The sequence below is a fragment of the Microtus pennsylvanicus genome, chromosome 18 (assembly GCF_037038515.1).
Source record: "Microtus pennsylvanicus isolate mMicPen1 chromosome 18, mMicPen1.hap1, whole genome shotgun sequence".
NCBI lineage: Eukaryota > Metazoa > Chordata > Mammalia > Rodentia > Cricetidae > Microtus > Microtus pennsylvanicus.
The window spans coordinates 3668395-3678509 of NC_134596.1; the positions used below are offsets into that span (position 1 = coordinate 3668395).

A 10115-nucleotide genomic window follows, 5' to 3' on the forward strand; every position below is an offset into this window, starting at 1 on the left:
GGAAGGCGTGGGAACAGGTGAGGCACTCCCCAGGAAGCTGGTGAGACAATGGCCAGTCCCTGAGCGAGGTGCCCGGTAGGCCCTCCCCTGCGTTTGCACAAGGGGCTGTGTCCTGACTACAGCGCCCAGCTGGGTGGGGAGTTCCGGAAGAGCTGCACAAGAGGAGGGCAGCTCTAAGCTGGTCCTAGGCCTTGGGGCCCAGCGGGACTAGCGCACACAAATGGGGAGACCTGCCTTATTCCAGTTCATCTGAGCTGTGTGATGCCAGCTCCAGGCCGGAAAGGTACATGGGGTGGAAGAAGGTTCCTGTCCAGGAAGTAGGGTGCAGCCAGGAAACCTTGAGACTGGTAGGTACCCAGGCTAAGTTCTGGATCAGAGGATGAAGTCAGCACTCCAGTCTTAGGGGTCATGGCAGGGACATACCTCCTGAACCTGGGAAGTCCTCTGAAGGAGCCTGGCAAGTGCCTGGGGGAGAACCATGGATTCCTGTCCCCATGGAGGACCTAACTGGGAGGTGTCTTAGCCTGTGGGAGCTGGTGGGCTCGTCCGGTGTTAACATGATCTGCTATGCAGCACTGAAGACTCGGTATACACCATAGACGGCCCAAGTGACAGGCCTTGGAGCCGCCGGTTATGGGTTATAGGCAGTAGGACAACCAGGGACAGGCAAACAGCCATTTACCTGGAAATGATTGGGCAAGTAGCCAGAATTACCAGGGCAGGCAGGTAATCAGACAGGCCAAAGGTCACCTTAGACCACTGTGGCTCCAAATTAGAGGTAGTCCTGCAGATTGGCAGAGGCATCCCTTCAGTGTAGCACAGTGGGACAGGTGGCCCTTGGGCACATGGTTTTTAGATGGTGTAAGGAGTATGGACAGTCCACAGGAATTGAGTTAGGGACACCTTCAGGGAACTGGGTGTTCACAGGACTACCCTGGGTGGCCACACAGTATCGCAAGATCCCAGATGCTCATACCCCAAAAGCCATCCAGACCTTTCAAGAACTGGCCTCTTGATCTCAAGATCCTGTGTGGCTCCAATGGCGGCCTCCCAGCTGGCCGCACTGGAAGGAGAGGGGCTGGAGACTGAGCCAGCCCTGACCAAGGCCAGCCCTGGCTTGTACACTGAGGGCCAGCGACTAGCTCTTGAAGAACTGCTGAGCAGTGGGGAAGAGGCCTTCCGGGCCTGCGTGCAGCAGGAGAAGCTGCCCCCCTTTCTGAGTGCGGATGAGGCTCAGGCCCTGGCTGCAGCTGCTGAAGACTGGACAGTACCAAGCCAGGAGCCATGTGGCGCAGGCCCAGGGACTGCTATCACGGATGGGGATATTGGCAGCCTGACCTACTGGCCCGGGCAGTCTGAGGAGCCGGCACCGGTGCTGCGGCTGGGTTGGCCTGAGGACACGGCCTGGAAGGGCATCACCCGAGCTCAGCTCTATACCCAGCCGCCAGGGGAGGGCCAGCCACCTATTAAAGAGCTGGTACGCCAGGAGATCCAGGCTGCTTGCAAGGTGGGTGTCACCGCATCGCCAGTCCCCCATACCTTCCTGGAATTTGCAAGGCTGTTCCTGAGTTCCTCTGGTCCATGGACTTGGAACCTAGGGTTTATCCCTTTCCCTTCAGACCTGGAGGCCTCTTACTGAGACCTGGTGTCCATGCTTCTAAAGTTGAGTTGTGACCACTTGGTGTCTGCCCCTTTTTGTACCAAACCTCCAGGAAAACCCTGGGGGTGGTTCCCCACTCTGTAGCCCCCCGAAGCCCCATTTCTTAGGGAGTCTTGGCGTTTCCCTGACTCCAATACCAAGTGGTTTACATAGGTTAGTATGTACAGCCTTTCACGATTCAGTTTATGCTCTTTAAACTGACTGACCTGGCTGGTGACTCACAACCTCGCCTGCCTACAAGGCCGAGTTCTAGGCACGCCTTGGTGGCCTAGCCTTCCTGACCTCCAGCACCCAGCCTTGTCCTGGAGCTGGGAACTTTTTGAAGAGGGGTCTCCTAAAAGGGCTGCCTGACTCACACTCCATGCAGGAGAGAGTGTGTGGGTGTCTCCCTGCAGCCCCTGAGCATCCCGAGGAAGCCAAGTCTTTTTTTTTTTTTTTTTTTTTTAAATACTTATTTATTTATTATGTATACAATGTGTGTATGCCTGAAGGCCAGAAGAGGGCACCAGACCTCATTACAGATGGTTGTGAGCCACCATGTGGTTGCTGGGAATTGAACTCAGGACCTCTGGAAGAGTAGGCAAGCTCTTAACCTCTGAGCCATCTCTCCAGCCCACCGGAAGCCAAGTCTTGAAGCATGTCTCCATAGCCCATGTCTGCCCCTTCCTTTCCCCACCCTAGTTAGTGGCTGTGGTCATGGACATCTTCACCGACCCTGACCTGCTCACAGACATGGTGGATGCTGCCACACGCCGCTGGTTACCTGTCTATTTACTGCTTGACCGCGAGCATCTGCCTGCCTTCTTGGCACTAGCCCAGCAGCTAGGGGTGAACCCCTGGACCACTGAGGTAGGGGCCAAGCCAGAGGCATCTAAATGTCTCTAGCCCTCAGAGGGGGACTTTTCCATGGGTTCCTAAGTCACTGGGGTTCCCTAAGATCTGAAACCCATGTCACTGGGGAAGGGGATACTTGAGTCAGAGCTTGGTATCCCCAAATCTAAGACTTAGTATCAGTGGCCCTATGGGATCATAGAGTTTGCCTTTCCAGAACCTGGACATCCGGACGGTGCAGGGCCACACCTTCCAGAGTCGCAGGCGAAGGCAGGTGAGCGGCCACGTGCGGGAGAAGTTCCTGCTACTGGACGGTGACAGGGTCATCTCGGGATCTTACAGGTGTGTCCCCTCATGATGCCCTGTGCCCAGCCCTTCCTCAACATGCTCAGGTGATGGGGGAGGGGTTGCAGGAGGCGTACCCTTTCTGCTCATCTCTAAAATGGGTCCAAATGCCCTTCCTAGAGAAGTGTTCTGCTACGGAGAACACTCAGGGCCTTCTGAAGTATCTCTCTAGCCTGCTGAATCCCAACTTGGGAAACTGAGGCATGAACTCTAGGTGCCAGATGGCTGGATTCAGATCCTAACCCTGCTAGCTATAACAATGTGTCTTCAGGTAACTTACTCCCTTCTCTGCCTCAGTTTCCTCCCTTCAGAATGAAAGGATAGGGATCAGACTATTGAGGGCCCCTTCCATGTGCATACTGAGCCTCATCCTGGCCTCCACCCAGCAGATGTCAGAGGTGTCCCTTACCCCTTCTCAACATGACAATCAGCATCCCCCAGACATGGCCAGGTGCTCCAGGGTATAAGGTGCCTGCCATCCAGGAACCACTGTTCTTGAAAGGTGCTGAAACACAGCTGCCCACATTCACCTGACTGCTGGTGGGGGCACGCATTCCTGGTACATTCCCTCTTGGTGCTGAGCCTCCAGCCCTGAGACCACGGTGCTTTGCAGCGTCACTATCATCTTGGCTTTGCCAGAGGACAGAGCAGTGCCCAACACATGGCCTAAGTGCTGCAGACCTGGATGTGGTGGCACATACCCTCAGCTGTGTAGAGAATTGGAGGCTGTCCTGGGATGCAAGACACTGTGCCTCAGAAAAGCACCCTGCCCAACAAGAGTACTCTGAAACCCCATCCGGTATTACTGGTACTGTATTTCACCAACTCTAAGGTGACGCCGACACAAAGAAGCACCCGGGCAAAATGAAAAAACGTGCGTCTTAGGACCAACGGGGCAGGGCAGAGCCGCGAGAGTCACAGGCCGCAGCCCACACAATGGGCACGCCAGCCGGGCTCCCATGGGCCCTGGAATGGAGGAAGTCAGGGCCACGGGAGGTAGACGGCACCTCTGGCCATTTAATGAGGGAAAGGGGTGGAGGTGAGGGCACAGGGCACAGCCCCAGGCCCGGCGGTTCCTGTGGGTCACCACAGCCAGTATTGAAGCCGCGGCAACAGGCTCAGGAACAGCTGCAGACCCAGCGCCAGGCTGGCAGGTCCCGTGGCGGAAGCAGCACCCCCATTGCAAAGGTGGCCGGAGCAGCAGGTGGTGGTAAGGCTGTAAGTGAGGCCCATATAGTTGATGGGCTCCTCGCGGCCACAGCTAGTGGAGTGCACACAGCCTTTGTTGATGACGGGCCCCACACCCTGCGCTACTCCGCGGCCTATGAAGCAGTCCTCGTCGTCCCCACAGCGCATGGGTGTGCCTGGGCACTGAGTGGAGTCAGTCAGCTCACAGAAGACGCAGTCCTTGATGCCTGTCGCACCTGGGCACAGGACCAACACCAGAAGCAGTGGCCAGCCAAGGACCATGGTGGCCTGGCGGCGTGGATAGCACCCAAGCCAGGCCGGGGGCTCCCGTGACCTCCTGGATGGTACCTCCTGACCCTCGTCCTGGCCTTGGGGGCCAGCACTTGGAGTGTTTCCTGGTTCCCAATACAAAGTGTCCCTCTCAGGAACTCGAGTCCTTGGGTTGGAGATGGGCCAGCACCCCTTTCCACAAGCCTTTGGGCCATGGAACTCAGTGACCTCACAGACCCTCAGGGTTCCCTGACTGCTGTAGGTGGGGGAGGGGTCATAGCCTGTCCCACCACAGGATGAAGGGCCCAGAACTGTCACCTGCCAAGGTAAGGACACTTGAAGGACCCTTGTGTAATGCTAACTCACCGAGGCCTGCGTGTGGCGATCTTGCTTTATCGGTGGCACACTGAGGCCACAGTGGGGTACTTGATGCCTGCAGGGCCCCTGAACGAGAGACACCTCTGCTGTGTCACATCTGTGAAGGGTGAGGGCAGTGCAGGGGCCACCCTATGCGACCCGCAGGCCCACGCAGGGCACTTGCTCTGTGTGGCGGACGTGCTACCTGGGTCCTGGTGCACAGTGTACATGCTTAGGACATAAATGCAGCGTTTCTGGGGAGCCTGTGGAAATTCAAATAGTTCCCTGGGTATTAGAAGACCAACCCCATCTCCTGGTAAAGAAACTGAGGCACCGAGCTTTCTATCCCTGGGGACAGAGCAGAGCCCACGCTGAAGGCTCTTCTGACTTCGGGTGATCCGTATAAAGACTTTCCAGGGTTGACTGTTTGGTTTTGTTGTTGTTTTGTTTTTGTTTGTTAGTTGGTTGTTTGTTTGGTTTTGGTTTTTCTTTTTTTTTTCCTTTTTTTTTGGTTTTTTGAGACAGGGTTTCTCTGTGGTTTTGGAGCCTGTCCTGGAACTAGCTCTGTAGACCAGGCTGGTCTCGAACTCACAGAGATCCGCCTGCCTCTGCCTCCCGAGTGCTGGGATTAAAGGCTTAAAGGCCTGTGCCACACACCCTGTGGCTTGTTTGTTTGTCTTTGATAGTCTCACATAACACAGGCTTTTCTGGAACTGTGTAACAAACTCCTGATCTCCCCGCCTCAACCCCCCAGTGCTGGGATTACAGATGCTGTTACTAGGCCCAGCTTGGTGGTATAAGTGTCTTATCTCCTGTTGTCCCCAGGTTGGTTGTGACAAACAGCATGGTGGATACTTCTTGTCCTACTCACCAGAGAGGCTAAGGCCTGTGAGATCGTGACTTAAGGTCACAGTGGCCGGGGACTAGGGTGGGTGCCACCCTGCACAGATCCTGACTGTTACCCTACATCCCCAGCTTCACGTGGAGTGACTCACGCCTGCATCGGGGCCTGGTGACCTTGCTCACAGGAGAAATTGCAGATGCCTTTAGCCAGGAGTTCCGAGTCCTGTATGCGGCCTCCAGTCCACTGCCACCGGCACCAGCTCGAAGCCCCTTGCTCAGCCCTTCTGAAGGTCCACGGCTGCCCCGAAGCCCACACCATGTGGCCCTGCGCTGTCCTGTGGCCCCTGTGGCCCCATTGCTGTCTGACAAGCCTTTGGCCCACCGCCTGGCGGCCTGTCACATCTTTGAGGGGAATAGACCGGAGACCTCCACCACCACAGGGCCAGCTCTCAGTGACATCTTGAGGAGTGTCCACCGTACCAGGACAGCCAGTGGTCCCCCAACCAGGCCCAGCCGCTCCTTGTGGGACCTCAGCCGCCTGTCCCAGCTCTCTGGCTCCAGTGATGGTGACAATGAGGTGAGACCCCCCTGATAAGGACTGAGGCAGACAGAGAGATAGGGAGGCCCTGTTTGAACACTGAACCCCAAAGCAAGAAGCAAGTTCTCTTTTTGAATGAAAGTCTTAGAGTCTCTGGCCTTGAACCAATTCTCTGGCCTCCACTTTCCCCCAATGGGATGACAGGGGCTCAGGGGAACTGCATCATGCCTGGCTAAGTGGGGCTAACTTAATCTACCCACTTCACAGATGGAGAGACTGAGGCACCTGAGAGGGCTTGGACCTCAGCTCTGCCTCCCAGTGGGACATGTTCACTTTCTAGATTGTAGTCCCTGGGGTGTTGGGGAAAAGGAGGGGATCAGGGGAACTGAGGATCCTCCGGCAGCTGTACGTGGAGAGTGGGGATCCACTGGGCTGCATAGTTAACCCTGGGCTAGAAATGGTTTTGCCTCTGAGCCTCAGTTTCAGAACAGAGCCATGGAGGGAGACAAACAGCCTCCCCCAGGATGTAAGCAGGTGAGCTTACGTCCCTCAGTGAGCTAACCCCTGCCGGCCTCAGTTTCCCCATCTGCTCCCTGGAAACTGAGCAGAATTACTTCTGTCAGTGAAGCCAGAGGAAAGGGAGTGGGCAGGCCAAGGTCCTTGCCTGCCTCTGCTGAGGTTCCCCTCCCTTGACAAATATTTGGCCCCAAAATGGCACAGCTGCTTCCTGTTCTTCCACAGATACAAGGCGAGAGGCATCCTATGTGGGTCTGGGGTTCCAGGTCTTCTCTTACCCCAAGATCTTTGCTCCTAACATTCCCCCCCCCCTTTTTTTATTTTTTGTTTTCCGAGACAGGGTTTTTCTGTAGCTTTGGAGCCTGTCCTGGAACTCCCCCTGTAGACCAGGTTGGCCTCGAACTCACAGAGATCCTCCTAGCTCTGCCTCCTGAGTGCTGGGATTAAAGGTGTGCACCACCACTGCCCAGCTCATTTTTCCTCTTATGCACGTGTGCGGTGTGTGCTCACTGTGTGTGCCTGTCGAGGCCAGATGTTGCCGCTGGAGGTCTTCCTCTGTCACTTTTCACATTATTATCATTATTGTTTATTGTTGTTGTTTTGAGGCAAGGTTTTCCTGTGTAACAGCCCTGACTGTCTTGGAACTCCCTCTGTAGACCAGGTTGGCCTCGAACTCACAGAGATCCGTCTGCCTCTGCTGGGATTAGAGGTGTGCCCCACTCTACGATGTTTTTTTTTTAAATATTTATTTATTATGCATACAATATTCTGCCTGTGTGTATGCCTTCAGGCCAGAAGAGGGCACCAGACCCCATTACAGATGGTTGTGAGCACCATGTGGTTGCCGGGAATGGAACTCAGGACCTTTGGAAGAGCAGGCAATGCTCTTAACCACTGAGCCATCTCTCCAGCCCTCCACGATGTTTTTTTTTTGTTTTGTTTTTTGGGTTTTTTTTTTTTTTTTTAGAATTTTTTTTATTTATTATGTGTACAATATTCTCAGTTTTCTGTCTGCATGTATGCCTGCAGGCCATAAGAGGGCACCAGTTCTCATTACAGATGGTTGTGAGCCACCATGTGGTTGCTGGGAATTGAACTCAGGACCTTTGGAAGAGCAGGCAGTGCTCTTAACGGATGAGCCATCTCTCCAGCCCCGTTTTGGGGTTTTTTTTGTGAGCTTTTTTTTTTCTCCATAGCTTTTGGTTCCTGTCCTGGAACTAGCTCTTGTAGACCAGGCTGGCCTCGAACTCACAGAGATCCGCCTGCCTCTGCCTCCCGAGTGCTGGGATTAAAGGCGTGCGCCACCACCGCCCGGCTTCTCCACGAGGTTTTTAAGACAGCGTCTGTGACTGCACAGAGAGAGCAGCCAGGAAGCTTTGGGGCCACTCGTCTTCCTTCCAGTACGAAGGTTACCGATGCTTAGCTGGTAGCCCCAGCTTTTATGTGAGCACTGGGGGCCCAGGCCTCATGGTTCTGCAGCAAGCATTTTACCTTCTGAGCCTTCTCCAGCCTCTGGCCTCCTTACTTTTATTTATTTATATTTTTTGGGGGGGAGGTGGGGGTGGGCAGCACACACCTTTAATTCCAGCACTAGGGAGTCTGAGGGCAGCCAGGGCTACGCAGGGACACCCTGATAAGGGCCGGTAGGGAGATGGTGTGAAGAGAGAGCCAGGACTGAAGTGGTGACGAGGAGGAGGAACTCAAGGGCCACACAGTGAGTTCAAGGCTGGTCTGCACTACTTGAGAACCAAGGATGACTTGGTGGGTGAAGTACCTCCAGAACCCATGTTCAGCCATCGGTGACAGTGGTAGGTGGAGCTAGGAGCCATCTTGGGTGCCTCCCACAGGTAGATGCTCTCGGCAATTCCTGCCAGGACAAACAGGTCGTTGGATGCTGTGGTCAGACAAGTGACTGGCCCAGGACACATGATTTTCTGTTGGAGCTGGTCCTTGCGCTGTAGCTCCCAGGCACAGATGTAGTTCTTGCCTTGCTGCGCCACCAGCAGGTATTCGCCATTGAGCAGCGCCAGGCCCCGCGACCCCGCTTGTCCGCCGCGGTAGGTGAGCCGGTTGGCTCCCGAATGACGCTCCCACACCACGCTGCGCCGCGGAGTCCGTACACACCGCCACTTCCATGGGCGCCGCCATGCTGAACGTTTTTTTATTTTTATTTGTTTTGTTTTGTTTTTCAAGACAGGATTTCTCTGTGTAACAGCCCTGGCTGTCCTGGAACTAGCTCTTGTAGAACAGGCTGGTCTCATACTCACAGAGATCCACCTGCCTCTGCTCCTGAGTGCTGGGATTAAAGGCGTGCGTGTGTCACCACCGCCCACCTTGCCTCCTTATTTTGACAGGGTTTCACGTGGTCCAGGTTGGTCTTGAGCTTCTAATCCTCCTGCCTCTACATCCTGAGTGCCCATACTATGGTGTGCCTGTGGTGCCTGATTTATGTGGCGTCAAGAACCAAACACAGGCCCTGTGCACACCAGGCTAGCACCGCCCCCTGAGCCCCAGAAACTGCTCACCAGATTTTTTTTTTCCCCTTCACAGCTCAAGAAGTCCTGGGGCCACAAGGACACTCCAGCCAGGGCCCTGATGAGGCAGAGGGGCGCTGGAGGGGGACCCAGGGGTGAGATGGATTCTCACCCACTAGCCCGGTCACAGCCCTGGAGTGGCCCCCTCCCCGGGATTCCAGCCCGCCATCTGCGGTACTTATCTCCAGCCCAAAGGCGGTTGGGAAACAATGCTACCTCAGACTGGGCCTCTGGCTCGGGCCCTGGAAAGCGACGCTGATGGCCAGACGTGGGTCAGCTCAGAGACCCTACCAGACTGGCCTGGGAGCTGGGCAGTGGAAGGGATTGGTCTTAATTGCTCTCGAACTGGGTGAACTCAGCAGAGCTAAGGGCTCGGGCAGAAGGTTCCAGAGCAGCCGGTCTTCCACTGGACTGCTTCAGAGACAGGCCCGGCTGCTTCACCACTGTTGTAGAGAGGACCGTGCGGCAACCCCAGAGAAGCACCCACACCCGTGTGTGGAGCAGAGGGTAAACCGAGTCCAGGAGAGGAAGGTTCGCAGTGACTGAGTTTAGGGGGGAAGGGACCCAGAAAGTCTGGGGACACTGAGACATTGGGTATGTCTGGAATGTTTTGTGGGAGCCGTTCTCTATTTCTGATCAGATTAAACTCTGACAACACAGACATGAATTGCCATGGTTTCCACACCCCCCCCCCTTCCCAACTCCAGACAACATCCTCCCCAGTTCTTCTTGAAACCCAGGGTTTCTCCCCAACTCCCCTCCCTCCGGTCAGGCCCAGCCTGGCGTCCCTGTTGCGTTCATGCTCAGTGCAGGCTTCCCCCACCCCCTTTGTGCTGTTTTGGTCCCTGAGTAACCCAGGCTGGACATGAATTTGCAATCCTACTGCCTCTGCCTCCCAAGCACTGGGATGAGAAGTGAGTCACACTGAGCCTTTGCAGCTCCTTTGCATCCTTTCTGGTGCGTGACCCCGACCCCGACCTCTGTATTCCACCCCCACTCTCCCCTCCCCCGCTCCCCCCCACCCTACTGTCCC

General features: G+C 55.5%; 2 protein-coding genes across 2 annotated transcripts; one reads left to right on the forward strand and one right to left on the reverse strand.

Annotated features, from left to right (window-relative positions):
• Nucleotides 1-104: 104 nt before the first annotated feature.
• Nucleotides 105-9493, forward strand: Fam83e (family with sequence similarity 83 member E). Its single transcript, XM_075952431.1, has 5 exons — nt 105-1507; nt 2342-2509; nt 2709-2833; nt 5627-6071; nt 9099-9493. Exons 1-5 carry the CDS (start codon nt 1040-1042, stop codon nt 9339-9341), a joined length of 1449 nt encoding a protein of 482 aa, XP_075808546.1. The 5' UTR covers nt 105-1039; the 3' UTR covers nt 9342-9493.
• On the reverse strand, nt 3698-4547 carry Spaca4 (sperm acrosome associated 4). The gene has a single exon (XM_075952973.1). It carries the CDS (start codon nt 4304-4306, stop codon nt 3920-3922), a length of 387 nt encoding a protein of 128 aa, XP_075809088.1. The 5' UTR covers nt 4307-4547; the 3' UTR covers nt 3698-3919.
• Nucleotides 9494-10115: the final 622 nt, after the last annotated feature.

Excerpts from the sequence above, each read along its gene's own strand:
- Fam83e (XM_075952431.1), top strand. The coding sequence starts at position 1,040 with ATGGCGGCCTCCCAGCTGGCCGCACTGGAAGGAGAGGGGCTGGAGACT. Across the intron at positions 1,508-2,341 it reads AGATCCAGGCTGCTTGCAAG|TTAGTGGCTGTGGTCATGGA; the intron begins GTGGGTGTCACC and ends TCCCCACCCTAG. Across the intron at positions 2,510-2,708 it reads TGAACCCCTGGACCACTGAG|AACCTGGACATCCGGACGGT; the intron begins GTAGGGGCCAAG and ends TTGCCTTTCCAG.
- Spaca4 (XM_075952973.1), bottom strand. The coding sequence starts at position 4,306 with ATGGTCCTTGGCTGGCCACTGCTTCTGGTGTTGGTCCTGTGCCCAGGT.